Consider the following 18,581-nt stretch of genomic DNA (forward strand, 5'->3'; position numbering starts at 1 on the left):
CTGTGCGCACAGTTACTGCTCTCATGTAGTTTACTGTCTGGTTTATATGTGCTGGGGCTGTGCACACAGTTACTTACTGCGCTCATGTAGATTACTGTCTGGTTTATAAGTGCTTGGGCTGTGCACACATTTACTTACTGCTCTCTCATGTAGTTTACTGTCCGGTTTATAAGTGCTAGGGCTGTGCACACAGTTACCTACTGCTCTCTCATGTAGTTTACTGTCTGGTATATAAGTGCTGGGGCTGTGCACACCGTTACTTACTACTCTCATGTAGCTTACTGTCTGGTTTATAAGTGCTTGGGCTGTGCACACAGTTACTTACTGCTCTCTCATGTAGTTTACTGTCTGGTTTATAAGTGCTGTTGCTGTGCATACAGTTACTTACTGCTCTCTCATGTAGTTTACTGTCTGGTTTATAAGTGCTGGGGCTGTGCACACAGCTACTTACTGCTCTCTCATGTAGTTTACTGTCCGGTTTATAAGTGCTAGGGCTGTGCACACAGTTACCTACTGCTCTCTCATGTAGTTTACTGTCTGGTTTATAAGTGCTGGGGCTGTGCACACCGTTACTTACTACTCTCATGTAGCTTACTGTCTGGTTTATAAGTGCTGGGGCTGTGCATACAGTTACTTACTGCTCTCTCTTGTAGTTTACTGTCTGGTTTATAAGTGCTGGGGCTGTGCACACAGTTACTTACTGCTCTCTCATGTAGTTTACTGTCTGGTTTATAATTGCTGGGGCTGTGCACACAGTTACTTACTGCTCTCTCATGTAGTTTACTGTATGGTTTATAGGTGCTGGGGCTGTGCACACAGTTACTTACTGCTCTCATGTAGTTTACTGTCTGGTTTATAAGTGCTGGGGCTGTGCAGACAGTTACTTACTGCTCTCTCATGTAGTTTACTGTCTGGTTTATAAGTGCTGGGGCTGTGCACACAATTACTTACTGCTCTCATGTAGTTTACTTTCTAGATTATAAGTTCTGGGGCTGTGCACACAGTTACTGCTCTCTCATGTAGTTTACTGCCTGGTTTATAAGTGCTGGGGCTGTGCACACAGTTACTTACTGTGCTCATGTAGATTACTGTCTGGTTTATAAGTGCTGGGGCTGTGCATACAGTTACTTACTGCTCTCATGTAGTTTACTGTCTGGTTTATAAGTGCTGGGGCTGTGCATACAGTTACTTACTGCTCTCATGTAGTTTACTGTCATATTTATAAGTGCTAGGGCTGTGCGCACAGTTACTTACTGCTCTCATGTAGTTTACTGTCTGGTTTATATGTGCTGGGGCTGTGCACACAGTTACTTACTGCGCTCATGTAGATTACTGTCTGGTTTATAAGTGCTGGGGCTGTGCACACAGTTACTACTTTCTCATGTTGTTTAATGTCATATTTATAAGTGCTAGGGCTGTGCACACAGTTACTTACTGCTCTCTCATGTAGTTTACTGTCAGGGTTATAAGTGCTGGGGCTGTGCACACAGCTACTTACTGCTCTCTCATGTAGTTTACTGTCCGGTTTATAAGTGCTAGGGCTGTGCACACAGTTACCTACTGCTCTCTCATGTAGTTTACTGTCTGGTTTATAAGTACTGGGGCTGTGCACACAGTTACTTATAAACCAGACAGTAAACTACATGAGACCAGTAAGTAACTGTGTGCACAGCCCCAGCACTTATAAACCAGACAGTAAACTTCATGAGAGAGCAGTAGGTAACTGTGTGCACAGCCCTAGCACTTATAAACTGGACAGTAAACTACATGAGAGAGTAGTAAGTAGCTGTGTGCACAGCCCCAGCACTTATAAACCAGACAGTAAACTACATGAGAGCAGTAAGTAACAGTGTGCACAGCCCCATCACTTATAAACCAGACAGTAAACTACATGAGAGAGCAGTAAGTAACTGTGTGCACAGCCCCAGCACTTATAAACCAGACAGTAAACTACATGAGAGAGCAGTAAGTAACTGTGTGCACAGCCACAGCACTTATATGCCAGACAGTAAACTACATGAGAGAGCAGTAACTGTGTGCACAGCCCCAGCACTTATAAACCAGACAGTAAACTACATGAGAGCAGTAAGTAACTGTGTGCACAGCCCCAGCACTTATAAACCAGACAGTTACTTACTGCTCTCTCATGTAGTTTACTGTCTGGTTTATAAGTGCTGGGGCTGTGCACACAGTTACTTACTGCTCTCTCATGTAGTTTACTGTCTGGTTTATAAGTGCTGGGGCTGTGCACACAGTTACTGCTCTCTCATGTAGTTTACTGTCTGGTTTATAAGTGCTGGGTCTGTGCACACAGTTGCTTACTGCTCGCTCGTGTAGTTTACTGTCTGGTTTATAAGTGCTGGGGCTGTGCACACAGTTACTTACTGCTCTCTCATGTAGTTTACTGTCTGGTTTATAAGTGCTGGGGCTGTGCGCACAGTTACTTACTGCTCTCTCATGTAGTTTACTGTCTGGTTTATAAGTGCTGGGACTGTGCACACAGTTACTTACTGCTCTCATGTAGTTTACTGTCTGGTTTATAAGTGCTGGGGCTGTGCACACCGTTACTTACTGCTCTCATGTAGCTTACTGTCTGGTTTATAAGTGCTGGGGCTGTGCATACAGTTACTTACTGCTCTCTCTTGTAGTTTACTGTCTGATTTATAAGTGCTGGGGCTGTGCACACAGTTACTTACTACTCTCTCATGTAGTTTACTGTCTGGTTTATAAGTGCTGGGGCTGTGCACACTGTTAGTTACTGCTCTCTTATGTAGTTTACTGTCTGGTTTATAAGTGCTGGGGCTGTGCACACTGTTAGTTACTGCTCTCTCATGTAGTTTCTGGTTTATTTGTACAGATGAAGATATCGCTGATATAGTGAAAGTTGAGATAACTGAAGATCTTTGTGTGAGTCGTCAGCTAGAAGCAATAGATGAGGAAACCAGTGACAGTATCTGCTCAGGTATGTACGTTATGTCGGAGGCTCACTGATTATAATTGAGAGTGCATGTGTGTTGTGTCCGAGTGTATTGAGTTTGCACGTATGTCGTGTCTGAGAGATGCTGGTTATATGTGAGTGTGAATGAAAGAAATAAAGAATTGAAGCTCACCAATATGCCAAAAAGTGATTCACTTTATTGTAGAGACAGGCAGGGTCCAAATACCACGACGTTTCGGGGCAGTGTGCCCCTTAATCATGTGATAACAACCTATACAGGTACAGCCTTAGGGATTCATTAATACGGGCTGACATTGGTTCTGTCAAATCTACATCCCAACAGTTTATTACTAAAAAGAATCTTGGTTGTTTCCCTTGTCTCGGGTGTAGCAACTGCAGTTGCATAGTGAAAAGTCCCTATTTTTTACATCCACATAGTGGGCATAAATTTTATTATAGGGATTTTTTCACTTGCAACAGTAGTTATGTCATATACATGATCAAGTGTCCATGTGGGAAGGCCTATGTTGGCGAGTCCACTAGGAGGGTCTGTGACAGAATAACTGAGCACAAGAGCAACATCAGGTGTGGTAAAGTGTCAGCCCCAGTGGCCTATCATTTTTTGGCAGCAGGCCATCAAATAAGCCAACTTAGGTTTCAGGTGATTGAACAGGTGAAAGTCCCTAGAAGGGGTGGAAATAGGGAAGTTTTGCTTAAGCAAAGAGAATCCTTCTGGATTTTTCACCTTGACACCTTGGAACCAAGGGGGCTTAATAGAGAGATAGATTGGTCAGTTTTTTACTGATCTATCCCTCTATTATGTTTATATATAATGAGAAATCTATTCTGCCATTTTCTACAGTTGTATAGTGGATTAAATTTGATAGGTTAAAACTATCAAAATAAATAAAAAATCTTTTTGACATAGTTTGAATCTGTAATCAGGGCTTCATAGCTGTTTTTTGTTTTTATTTTGATATTGACTATTTTCTAGGAAATTATACACCTAGGGGGCCGCCAGATGGCGCTGTCCCTCTATCATTGTATTGTTAGAAAGATTGTAAGGGTTAATCCCAGGTAAGCTATTTAAACAGGTGTACCTGTATAGGTTGTTATCACATGATTAAGGGGCACACTGCCCCGAAACGTCGTGGTATTTGGACCCTGCCTGTCTCTACAATAAAGTGAATCACTTTTTGGCATATTGGTGACCTTCAATTCTTTATTTCTTTCATTGATACATGGGTTGTTGGTAGTTACTCCCTGGAGCTTACACCATTGGCGTGATTGCTGGATAACACTGACTTTCTACTTATATGTGAGTGTGCACATGTGTTGTGTCTGATAGTAGTTAGTGTGCACGTATGTCGTGTCTAAGAGGTGCTAGTTATAAGTGAGTGTGCACGTGTGTTGTGTCTGAGAGTAGTGAGTGTGCACGTATGTCGTGTTTGAGAGCTGCTGGTTACAAGTGAGTGTTCACGTATGTCGTGTCTGAGAGCTGCTGGTTATAAGTGAGTGTGCACGTATGTCGTGTCTGAGAGGTGCTGGTTATAAGTGAGTGTGCACATGTGTCGTGTCTGAGAGTGGTGAGTGTGCACATGTGTCGTGTCTGAGAGTGGTGAGTGTGCACATATGTTGTGTCTGAGAGTAGTGAGTATGCACGTATGTCGTGTTTGAGAGCTGCTGGTTACAAGTGAGTGTTCACGTATGTCGTGTCTGAGAGTAGTGAGTGTGCACGTATGTTGTGTATTAGAATAGTGAGTGTGCACGTATGTCGTGTCTGAGAGGTGCTGGTTATAAGTGAGTGTGCATGTACATTATGCCTGAGGCACACTTGGATACAAGTGAATGTGCGAATAAAAAAGAAATCCCAATACACGTAGAACACGAAACGCATCTGAAATATTACAATCTTTTAAAACATAAAAACAGAAGGCGCCTCAAAGGGTAGACAAAAAGTACCAGATGTACGATGGGGAAATAATGATCCTACTCACATTGGAGAAAGCACTAGAGCGTACATGACTGGCACGCCATTTAATCACCCGGCAGACTCGCCTCCTGTACCAGAATATGACCTTCCGTCACCAATCCAATGCATCAAGTCAGACTTCCGTCGTTCCTCAAATCCATCTCTCATTAACAGGAGGAGGTTGATAGGAAATATCTCCACATCCCAGAGGCACCGCTGGAGCACAGCATGTCACGAATACTGGGCTGCAGGGGCTGAACCCTTGCCCCCTGTCACGGATACCAGACAGCTAAGGCCCCCCTACAACCTCACCCCTGTTGTTTCTCAGTGGTTTTGGGCTCCTCAGAGCAACCACCATCTCTGGAGACTGTTTGTTTTCTTTATGTTGGCTTTTTTTTGTGTTCAGAGAAGAGTTGGTTTATGACCAGGAAAACCCTCCTAGGCTGGCCGGGATCCTAGAACTCCCGGTCGGCCGCCTCACAACGGACAACATCCTAACCCCTCTCAGGCTCCTACTAACTTTACCCCTCGTCGCTCCAGCAACCATGTGCCCCAGAGCTCCACTCTTTTGGGGATTAGTAGCCCCTAGGGAGGACAAGAGGTGAGGGAATTACCAGAGGGGAGCTCCTTTGGGAACCGGGGGTTTTGGACACCCCTATCCCCATAACTTCAACGGACTGTAACTCCGGTCTTCAGAAACGAATCATGCTGATTTTTGGACTGTGGCATCTGGGGACCTGTTTAACCTAAATGCTAGTCTGTCTAAATATTTGGGTTGGCTCCAGCTAAAATCACTTTCCTGGGCTACATAGCAGCCTGTTCCAGGCAGAGAAAGGATCATCAGGCAGAGCTACCCAGTCTGGGTAGCTGGAGTCTGCCACAGGGTGGGACCCTGGGTACTGATGCTGTCGGGCATCAGGGGTGGCTACAGGCTGTGGTCACTTGCCAGCTACATAGCTGTAGTCGGAAGGGAGGAAGCAGGACGCGTTTGGCGGAGCTACCCAGCCGGGGAATCCATCACATTGGTTGGCAGCGGTGGGATGCTTCCTTCTTCCTGGAACGTCCAAACCACCAACTGAAGATCTTGCCGGATGGAGCAGTACCATGGGCTCCGGAAGGAAAAATTGAGAACGTTGCTGCAGACTAGAGGGAAAGTCGCTGGCAACAAGACAAAGGCAGTGCTCGTAGCCGAACTGATGGAGGACGATCGGGCTAGCGAACAGGCTGGTGGGTCGGACAGCTACCAAAGTGGAGGACAGCCCAGTACAGCCTCCCCTCCAGGGACTACGACATCCGACAAACAGCGGCAGGTACAGTGGCAACTGGATCTCTTTGGACCTAACCCCCCGAGGAGATAATTACTCGGATAGTGACTGACGCCAACAAGATACACATGTTGGAGCTTCAGAAGTCTATATTGGAGGTCATGCTGGATCCCCTGGACCCCCCTTCCCGGCCCAAGAAACTACTTCACAGGCTTTCCGAACCTTCCAGGATGATGGGAGCGAGGATATCAACCGCTACCTACAGCTGTTTGAGACCCAGTGCCGGATGCATGGGGTCACTAATGCCGATAGGGTTACTATCTTAATTGGGAAACTATCCGATAGGGCCCTGGATGCTTTCCACACTTTCCCCTCCGAAGATCAAGGCAACTATGATCCTTGCTCGGTATGGACTCGCCCCGGAGGCTCACCGGCTAAAATTCAGGGGACTACACAGACAAGAGGGGCAGCCGTATACCGAGTTTGCCCACCGCTTAGTTAGATCCTTGAACTCCTGGGTTACTGGGTGCCACATCACAACCCTAGACGAAGCTGTTCAACTCATCCTCCTGGAGCAGTTGTACAACCGCACCCCAGCAGAGATAAGGGACTGGGTAAAAGACAAGGGACCCAGAACAGCTGACCAAGCCGCCGCCCTGGCCGATCAGTATGTGGATGCCCGGCGCCATGTGGCAACAGACCCCCGGCCAGCAACCTGTTCCGCTCCAGCCCCAGCTCGACCCCCAACGGTGTTTCGACAGCCCCAGACCCGGCTGCCCCCTGTTTACCTGGCCGGGAGCTGCAATTCCCGGGGGTGTTATGGGTGTGGACACCCCGGACATGTTATACGAATCTGCCCAGCCAGACAACGAAACCCCCCAGCCCAGCCGCCAAGGAACCCTGCCTCAACCTCGTGGGGGGTCTCCTCCAGCCCGCATCTATCAGGCCGCTGCCCATTGTGCCCATACCGCGAGCTCCGACCCCTATGCTGAATGGACAGCAGAAGAAGTGGGTGTCTTGCACCATGTCAGCTCAATGGACCAAGACAACCAACAACAACACCGGCAAGTTGTCTGGGTCAATGGGCAGGCCGCTCAAGGAATAAGAGATACGGGGTCCACTGTTTCTTTGATCCAACCTCACCTCGTTCCCCCCTCAGGCTGCACTGGGTGCACCCTCGCTGTGGGGGTAGCGGGAGGTGAGATCCTCAGGATTCCTACATCCCGGGTCCATTTGGACTGGAAAACCGACTCCCGCAATGTAGAAGTGGGGGTTATGCACCACATCCCTGCCGAGGTCCTGTTGGGAAATGACCTCGGCCACCTTGTGTCCGCCTATGTGGGGGATGCCTCTCCGGATACCTGCCCAGTGACTACCCGCCAGCAGGCCAGATGCCAAGCCACCTCACCAACTCTGGGGACCCAGGTAAGACCTACCCCCCCCCCCCGACTCCTACCTTTCCCCGACTACCCGTCCCCACTAACCCCGAACTTACTGACACGCCCTCCTGGGCAACCCCCTCTGACTTCGCTAAAGAAACCTTGAGCGACCCCACCCTAGCCCCTTACCGGGACCGAGTAGGTGCTGACGCCCAGGGCCCCAGAGACGAACGTTTCTAGTGGGAGGGAGAGCTCCTGTACCGGATCTCCAAGAGGAGAAAAGGACCGGTGCCCAAACGCCAGCTGGTCGTACCGAAGAAGTTTCGGTCCAACCTACTGAACATAGGGCATGACATCCCCTTAGCCGGCCACTTAGGTAAGCAAAGGACCCACCACCGCTTGACTCAAACCTTCTTCTGGCCAGGTATTACAGCCGATATTAAGGAATACTGTAAATCCTGTGAGGTTTGCCATTAGGTAGGAAAGACGGGTGACCATATGAAAGCTTCCCTTCATCCTCTGCCCATTATTGAGGAACCTTTTAGCCGAGTGTCAGTAGACATTGTGGGGCCATTAGCTCGGCCCAGCCCCTCGGAAGAAATACATCCTTACAGTAGTGGACTATGCTACCCGATACCCGAGGCAATCCCCTTGGCCAATATCAAGGCCGAAACCATAGCAGATGCGATGCTCCGGATATTCACCAGGGTAGGCTTCCCTCGGGAAGTGGTTTCCGATCAGGGAACGCAGTTCACTGCGGAAATCACTCAACAGCTAAGCTATGGGACTTGTGCAGGATTAAACCCCTGCACAGCGCCCCTTACCATCCCCAGACGAATGGGCTGTGTGAGAGGTTTAACTGGACCCTAAAGCAACTGCTTCGGACGTTCTCGGCCACTCACAAGGACTGGGAGAGATTCCTGCCGCACCTCCTCTTTGCATATCTAGAGGTGCCTCAGGAATCCACCAGGTTTTCCCCCTTTGAACTTCTATATGGTCGAAAGGTTAGGGGCCCACTAGATTTGGTACAAGCCCACTGGGAGGGAGCCACCGGGGGAGGGGAGAGCACTCTGTTGTGGAGTACATACTGCAGCTCAGAAACCGGCTGAAGGACCTGGCTGCCCAGGTACACGAGAACCTTCAAGCCTCTCAGCACAGGCAGAAGCGATGGTACGATCGCAATGCCCGTACCCGAACACTAATCGTGGGACAGAAGGTCCTCGCTCTGAAGCCTGTCAAAACCGACAAGCTACAGGCCTCTTGGCAAGGACCTTACCGGGTTGTGGAACAACTGAACAACACCACATACCTGGTAGCGAAGTGTTCAGATGAAAGGATCCGTCGGACCTTTCATGTGAACATGTTAAAAGCATGCATAGAGAGACCCAGAGATGTGGCCGCTATCTGTGCGCCGGCAGTGGAGGACTCTGAAAGTCTTCTAATGCCGGAGCTTCCAGGACCTACTGACACCCCCCCAGGGGGTGGATGACATATCCCTAGACGATAGGTTAGAGCCCGGACAGAAAAGGCAGGTCCGGCGACTCTTGGAACAAAGAAGTGACATGTTCTCTACTGTCCCTGGGTTTACCACCACAGCCATCCACCGGGTGGAGACCCCGGGACAGACCCCCCTGCGACAGACTGCCTACAGGGTCCCAGAGGTCGTCAGGGACAGTATGCACCGGGAGCTCCAGGGAATGTTGGACCTCGGTGTCATTGAACCGTCCAACAGTCCCTGGGCCTCCCCGGTAGTGTTAGTACCCAAGAAGGACGGAACTACCTGGTTCTGCGTCGACTACCATAGACACAATGACAAAACTACCACTGATAACTATCCCATGCCCCGAGTAGATGACCTGTAAGATCGAATCGCCCGGGGCCACTTCCTGACCACCCTCGACCTATGTAAGTAAGGAGTGTACCCTGCGCAAAAAAGGAAATACCTCTAGCTCTCCTCAGTGGGTTCCCTAGTGAACCCCAAAAGAGGTAACTGGAAGGTGAGTAAGAGAGGGGAGTGCCAAAAAGGCTGAGGTACAACTTCTCTACCTCAGCCTTTTGGCGCTCCTCTCTCTTACTCACTTTCCAACCACCCTCGACCTATACAACGGTTATTGGCAAATCCCCCTCGACCCTGAGTCCATCCCCAAGTCTGCCTTCATCACTCCCTTCGGCTTATACCAGTTTAAGGTCATGCCGTTTGGAATGAAGAATGCCCCAGCCACTTTCCAAAGAATGGTAGACCGCCTGTTGGATGGCCTCCAGGACTGTGCCTGTGCATACCTGGATGACATCGCCATCTATAGTGAGACCAGGGAGGACCATCTGGTCCACCTAGGCATTGTCTTAGATCGTCTTCGAGCCTCCTGCCTAACCTTGAAGCCAGATAAGTGTACCATTGGGCGCTCGGAAGTTCAGTACTTAGGCCACCGAGTCGGCTGCGGTAAGCAGCGACCCGAGCTGGCCAAAGTCGAGGCAGTGGCTAACTGGCCCACCCCCAGGACCAAAACCCAAGTCTTTGCCTTTCTTGGTACTGCAGGCTACTACCGGAGGTTCGTCCCTAATTACAGCACCCTCGCCAAACTCCTGACTGACCTGACCCGTAAACGACTTCCCCGACAGGTCCTGTGGTCCCCCGAGGGTGAAAAAGCCTTCCAGAGTCTTACGTCTGCCTCAGTACTGGCTGCTCCTAACCCAGCCAAACGTTTTTCTGTCCACACAGATGCCTTCATGTTCGGGTTGGGGGCCATACTAAGCCAGGCGGACGAGAAAGGACAGGACCACCCCGTTGCCTACATCAGTCGCAAACTGCTACCCCGAGAAGAAGGCTACGCGGCGGTTGAGAAGGAGTGTCTGGCGCTGGTATGGGCTTTGAAGAAGTTGCAGTCCTACCTATATGGAAGACCCTTCACCATCCTTACTGACCTGACGACAACCCCCTAGTATGGTTTAACCGGGTTTCCGGGGACAACGGGAGACTGTTGAGGTGGAGCCTAGCCCTGCAGCCATTTAACTTTGACATCCAGTACGGACCGGGAAAGAGCAATGAGAACGCTGATGGACTTTCCTGGCAGACTGAAGTGGCATAAACTCCTCGGGCATTCCAGGCCGACCCGTGTGTGGATCTAGCCGGGTCTGCCGAACTGGAGGGGGGGAGTTGTCACGGATACTGGGCTGCAGGGGCTGAACCCTTGCCCCCTGTCACAGATAACAGACAGCTAAGGCCCCCCTACAACCTCACCCCTGTTGTTTCTCACTGGTTTTGGGCATCTCTGGAGACTGTTTGTTTGCTTTGTGTTGGCTTGTTTTTTTGTTCAGAGAAGAGTTGGTTTATGACCAGGAAAACCCTCCTAGGCTGGCCGGGCTCCTAGAACTCCCGGTCGGCCGCCTCACAATGGACACCCGCCTAACCCCTCTCAGGCTGGCCAGGCTCCTGGAACTCCCGGTCGGCCACAGGACAGCAGGACACCCGTTAACTTTACCCCTCGTCGCTCCAGCAACCATGTGCCCCAGAGCTCTGCTCTTTTGGGGATTAGTAGCCCCTAGGGAGGACAAGAGGTGGGGGAATTACCGGAGGGGAGCTCCTTTGGGAACCGGGGGTTTTGGACACCCCTATCCCAATAACTTCAACGGACTGTAACTCCAGTCCCCAGAAAAGAATCATGCTGATTTTTGGACTGTGGCATCTGGGGACCGAGAGCTTTAAAATGACACTCTGGAAGTGCCGCCGCTCCACCGGGATCACCCGAAATCGCCACCCCTAGGTATTGGGATTATGTGAGACAGTGGCTCCTATGGAGGTGCCGGGCTGTCTGGAGGGGCGGGAATGGCGGGAAAATTGTGGGATTGTCCTTTGTGTTATCAAGATGAGCTGTGTGTATAAAAGGAGTGTATGTTTTACAATAAAGTTAGTTCCTGTTTAACCTGAATGCTAGTCTGTCTAAATATTTGGGTTGGCTCCAGCTAAAATCACTTTCCTGGGCTACATAGCAGCCTGTTCCAGGCAGAGAAAATATATGTTTTGTTATTTTATAGCAATACAACTTGTTATTACAATCTTTTAGTAGTGTCCGGTTTTGTTTTTATAGATTATGGACAATACATTTTTGAGATTTGTATACACTGACAGACTGCTTTATTGCTAGGGATCCGTGTTAACCAATCACAAATTAATACACTTTTCCTATTATTAATCACCGGTGTGAAACTGATTATCCATCTGCACAGAACAAATTACTAAACGTGATAACACTAGATAACAGTATTAATCCTAACCTCCCTAGCAGTATGTATGGTCAGTATAATAATGTACAATATTATATAATTTCTGTTATTTATAAATGTTACTTAAGTTATACAAAGCACAAATTCATTGCATAATTTAACATAAATTCATTCAATGGTCATTTGTGCAGCAAACATTTAGAAAGTTAAATATTTCCTAATTTTAGCTTAATATTGCCTTAAATTATAGCCAGCCGGTCCGTAACATCAGCCGGGTGGTGTGTCCTGGGAAGAATACTGGTACTGATTTATGCTAAAGGTATAAATACTAGATCATGTGATATAAATGCTAGATCATGTGATATAAATGCTAGATCATGTAAAAACATTAGATCATGTGATATAAACGCTAGATCATGTGATATAAACGCTAGATCATGTGATATAAACATCAGATCATGTGATATAAAAACTAGGTCATGTGATATAAAAACTAGGTCATGTGATATAAACATCAGATCATGTGATATAAAACTAGGTCATGTGATATAAAAACTAGGTCATGTGATATAAACACTAGATCATGTGATATAAACACTAGATCATGTGATTTAAACGCTAGATCATGTGATTTAAACATCAGATCATGTGATTTAAACATCAGATCATGTGATATAAACATCAGATCATGTGATATAAACATCAGATCATGTGATATAAACAATAGATCATGGGATATAAACACTACGTCATGTGATATACACAGTAGATCATGTGATATAGACACTAGATCATGTGATATAAACACTAGGTTGTGTGATATAAACACTAGATTGTGTGACATAAACACTAGATCGTGTTATATAAAAACAAGATCATGTGATATAAACACTAGATTATATGATATAAACACTAGACCATGTGATAAAAACACTAGATCATGTGATATAAACACTAGATCATGTGATATAAACACTAGATCGTGTGATATAAACACTAGATTGTGTGATATAAACACTAGATCGTGTGATATAAACACTAGATCATGGGATATAAACACTTGATCATGTGACATAAACACTAGGTCATGAAATATATAAAATAGATCTTGTGATATAAACAATAGATCATGGGATATAAACACTAGATCATGGGATATAAACACTACGTTATGTGATATACACAGTAGATCATGTGATATAGACACTAGATTGTGTGATATAAACACTAGATTGTGTGACATAAACACTAGATCGTGTTATATAAAAACAAGATCATATGATATAAACACTAGATTATATGATATAAACACTAGACCATGTGATATAAACACTAGATCATGTGATATAAACACTAGATCGTGTGATATAAACACTAGATCATGTGATATAAACACTAGATCATGTGACATAAAGACTAGATCATGTGATGTAAACACTAGATCATGTAATATAGACAATGGATGATGTGATATAAACACTTAGTCATGTGATACACAGTAGATCATGTGATATAGACACTAGATCATGTGATATAAACACTAGGTTGTGTGATATAAACACTAGATTGTGTGATATAAACACTAGATTGTGTTATATAAAAACAAGATCATGTGATATAAACACTAGATTATATGATATAAACACTAGACCATGTGATAAAAACACTAGATCATGTGATATAAAAAAAGATACTGTGATATAAACACTAGATCCTGTGATATAAACACTAGATCATGTGACATAAAGACTAGATCATGTGATATAAACACTATATCATGTGATATAAACACTAGATTATATGATATAAACACTATATCATGTGATATAAACACTAGATTATATGATATAAACACTAGACCATGTGATATAAACACTAGATCATATGATATAAAAAAGATCATGTGATATAGACACTAGATCCTGTGATATAAACAATAGATCATGTGATATAAAGACTAGATCATGCCATATAAAGACTAGATCATGTGATATAAACACTAGAACATGTGATATAAATACTAGATCGTGTGATACAAAGACTAGATCATGTGATGTAAACACTAGATCATGTAATATAGACAATGGATGATGTGATATAAACACTTAGTCATGAGATATAAACAATAGATTATGTGATATAAACACTAGATCATGCCATATAAAGACTAGATCATGTGATATAAACACTAGAACATGTGATTTAAAAACTAGATCATGTGATATAGACACTAGATCATGTGATATAAGCACTAGATCATGTGATATAGACACTAGAACATGTGATATAAATACTAGATCATGTGATATAAACATTAGATCATGTAATATAGACAATGGATGATGTGATATAAAGACTAGATCATGTGATATAAAGACAAGATCATTTGATATAAACATTAGATCATGTGATATAAACACTAGGTCATGGGCTATAAACACTAGTTTGTGTGATATAAACACTAGATCATGTGACAAACACTAGATCATGTGATATAGACACTATATCATGTGATATAAACAAATGAGCATGTGATATAAACACTACATCATGTGAGACAAACACTAGCCCATGTGATATAAACATTAGATCATATGATATAAACACTAGATCCTGTTATATAAACACTAGATCATGTGATATAAATACTAGATCATGTTATATAAACACTAGATCATATGATATAAAGACTAGATCATGTGATATAAAGACTAGGTCATGTGATATAGACACTAGATCATGTTATATAAATACTAGATCATGTGATATAAAAACTAGATCACGTAATATAAAAACTAGATCAAGTGATATAAACAATAGATCATGTGATATAGAAACTAGATCATGTGATATAAAAAAGATAATGTGATATAAACACTAGATCCTGTGATATAAACACTAGATCCTGTGATATAAACACTAGATCGTGTGATATAAACACTAGATTGTGTGATATAAACACTAGATCATGGGATATAAACACTTGATCATGTGACATAAACACTAGGTCATGAAATATATAAAATAGATCCTGTGATATAAACAATAGATCATGGGATATAAACACTAGATCATGGGATATAAACACTACATCATGTGATATACACAGTAGATTATGTGATATAGACACTAGATCATGTGATACAAACACTAGATTGTGTGATATAAATACTAGATTGTGTGACATAAACATTAAATCGTGTTATATAAAAACAAGATCATGTGATATAAACACTAGATTATATGATATAAACACTAGACCATGTGATAAAAAACACTAGATCATGTGATATAAAAAAGATAATGTGATATAAACACTAGATCGTGTGATATAAACACTAGATCGTGTGATATAAACACTAGATCGTGTGATATAAACATTAGATCGTGTGATATAAACACTAGATCGTGTGATATAAAGACTAGATCATGTGATATAAAAACTAGATCACGTAATCTAAAAACTAGATCAAGTGATATAGACACTAGATCATGTGATATAAACACTAGATCATATAATATAAAGATTAGATCATGTGAAATAAACACTACATCATGTGATATAAAGAGGCATATTTAACAAATGTCTGTCGGACCTGATCCGACAGTGCGGCTCAGGTCCGACAGACATCGCTGAATGCGGAGAGCAATACGCTCTCCGTATTCAGCATTGCACGAGAAGCTCACAAGAGCTGCTAGTGCAACGCCGCCCCCTGCAGACTCGCGGCCAATTGGCCTCCAGCAGGGGGTGTCAATCAACCCGATCGTACTTGATCGGGTTGTATTCCGGCGATTCCTGTCCGCCTCATCAGAGCAGGCGGACAGGGTTATGGAGCAGAGGCCTTTGTGACCGCTGTTTCATAACTGCTGTTTCTGGCGAGCCTGCAGGCTCGCCAGAAACACGGGCCATCAAGCTCCATTCGGAGCTTGATAGATAGGCCCCAAAGACTAGACCAAGTGATATAAACACTAGATAATGTGATATAAACACTAGATCATGGGATATAAAGATTAGATCATGTGAAATAAACACTACATCATGTGATATAAAGACTAGACCACGTGATATAAATACAGGATCATGGGATATAAACACTAGATTATGTGATATTAACACTAGATCATGTGATATAAAGACAAGATCATGTGATATAAACACTTGATCATGTGACATAAAAACTAGGTCATATAATATATAAAATAGATCTTGTGATATAAACACTTGATCATGTGATATAAACACTAGATCATGTGATTTAAAAACTAGATCATGTTATATAAACACTAGATTATGTGATATAAACACTTGATCATGTGATATAAACACTAGATCATGTGATATAAAGACTAGATCATGTGATATAGACACTAGATCATGTGATATAAACAAAGGATCATGTGATATAAACACTACATCATGTGAGATAAACACTAGACCATGTGATATAATTATTAGATCATGTGATATAAACACTAAATCCTGTGATATAAACACTAGATGATGGGATATAAACACTATGTCATGTGATATAAACACTAGATCATGTGATATAGACTCTAGTTCATGTTATATAAAGACTAGACCACGTGATATAAACACTAGATCATGTGATATAAACACTAGATCATGGGATATAAACACTAGATCATGTGATATAAAGACAAGATCATGTGTAATAAACACTTCATCATGTGAGATAAACACTTGACCATGTGATATAAACATTAAATCATGTGATATAAACACTAGATCCTGTTATATAAACACTAGATTCTGTGATATAAAGACAAGATCATGTGATATAAACACTTGGTCATGTGATATAAACACTTGGTCATGTCATATAAACACTTGGTCATGTGATATAAACAATAGATCATGTGATACAAAGACTAGATCATGCCATATAAAGACTAGATTGCGTGATATAAACACTAGATCATGTGATAATAAACAAAGGATCATGTGTAATAAACACTTCATCATGTGAGATAAACACTAGACCATGTGATATAAACATTAAATCATGTGATATAAACACTAGATCCTGTGATATAAACACTAGATTCTATAATACCTCAATGATTGTGCTTTCTACAGATGCCGAGAAGGCTTTTGACAGGGTCGACTGGGACTTTCTTGGGTCGACCCTGTCGAAATTTGGCTTTTCCGAGGTTTTTATTAAAAGAATCAAAGCTTTATACACCAATCCTACAGCAACAGTAAGAGAGAATGACATCACATCTCATAGCTTCCAAATACACAACGGCACACGTCAGGGATGCCCCCTATCCCCTCTCCTGTTTGCCCTCACAGTTGAGTCCCTAGCTGCCCATATTAGGAATAACATCAATATTATAGGATTAGATTTTGGCTCTATCCACCAAAAATGTCTGCTTTACGCGGACGATATTATCTTTACTTTACGTACTCCAACTGTCTCAGTAACCCACCTCCTGACGGAATTTGAGACCTTTAAGGCAGTGTCAAATTTCTTAATTAACATGGACAAATCGGTCCTTCTGCCAATAAATCTTTCTGCAGAGGAACTTACTTTCCTCTCACACCACACTAATTTTATGATAGACAATTCGTTAAAATATCTCGGTATTATGATCTCCTCCTCCATCCCAGCTCTTTTCGAACACAATTATGAGGTCCTCTCAAAAGAAATTCATACACTACTCAACAACTGGCACAGACAGAACCACCTATCTTGGCTTGGCCGGGTGAACGCGATATCAATGACCATATTTCCTAAATATCTATACCTGTTCCAGGTCCTCCCCCTAGACTTATCGCCTAAGTACCTAGACTTACAGCAGAAATTAATTGAATCCTTTGTGTGGGCACATCAACGACCGAGAGTTACAAAAAAGAATCTATACCTTAGTAAAGAGAGAGGAGGCCTCGGGATCCCCAACCTAACAGCCTATTATAAAGCGGCTCATATGGCCCGAATAGTGGCCTGGAACCTCTCTTCCCCCGCCAAGACATGGGTCCAGCTAGAAGCTTCACTTCTACCAGAACACAATTTAGCCGAAATTTGCTGGATCCCAGAGAAACACAGACCGATACAACGCCAACCCAACTATTAGATCACATCTACCCTCAGGGTCTGGGATAAGACCGTAAAAACTACCCCAAACACCTTACGTGCCGTCTCCCCTCTGCTCAGCAATACCACGTTCATTACTCCAGACCTCATAAACAGTTCACACCTCTTGACTCAACATGCTCCCACCCCGGTATATCGACTCTTTCACAACGGACACTTTCGATCACAGACAGACCTGAACTCTGAATTCGGCCCTCCTTTCCACAAATGGTTCTCCTATTTTCAGATCAGACATGCCATACTAACCTCCCCCCATAAGTCAATTCTAACAAGCCCTCTAACAACATTCGAAGCATTATGCACAACCCCCTCCCTCCAGAAATCTCATGTGTCCCTGATTCACAAAATTTTGCAGAACGCTTCCCCTATACTCCTGCCTTCGTACATGACAAAATGGGAGAGGGAACTTACTGTGACTTTTACTCAAAAGCAACTTCTGAATATATTCCTATCGACAAAAAAATCATCTATATCACCAGTATTAACTGAACTCAATTATAAAATTCTAATGCGCTGGTACCTATCCCCCGCCAGGCTTCATAACATCTTTCCAGGGGCTTCTTCCCACTGCTGGAGACACTGCGGGGAGAGTGGATCCCTCACCCATGTTTTCTGGCACTGCCCTCAACTTAAACACTACTGGCACACAATAAATACACATATCAATCACACCCTTGGCTCAAATAT

General features: G+C 43.9%; 1 protein-coding gene across 2 annotated transcripts in view; it reads left to right on the forward strand.

Annotated features, from left to right (window-relative positions):
* The window catches only part of LOC128666730 (oocyte zinc finger protein XlCOF6.1-like), a 108,663-nt gene that overhangs the window by 76,436 nt on the left and 13,646 nt on the right, over positions 1-18,581 (forward strand). For both annotated transcript variants that reach the window (XM_053721480.1, XM_053721481.1), the window contains exon 4: positions 2,858-2,962. In XM_053721480.1, the coding sequence (XP_053577455.1) occupies positions 2,858-2,962 (105 nt within the window). The remainder of the gene's footprint in view (positions 1-2,857; positions 2,963-18,581) is intronic.

The sequence above is a fragment of the Bombina bombina genome, chromosome 7, assembly GCF_027579735.1.
Source record: "Bombina bombina isolate aBomBom1 chromosome 7, aBomBom1.pri, whole genome shotgun sequence".
In the NCBI taxonomy this organism is placed as follows: Eukaryota; Metazoa; Chordata; class Amphibia; order Anura; family Bombinatoridae; genus Bombina; species Bombina bombina.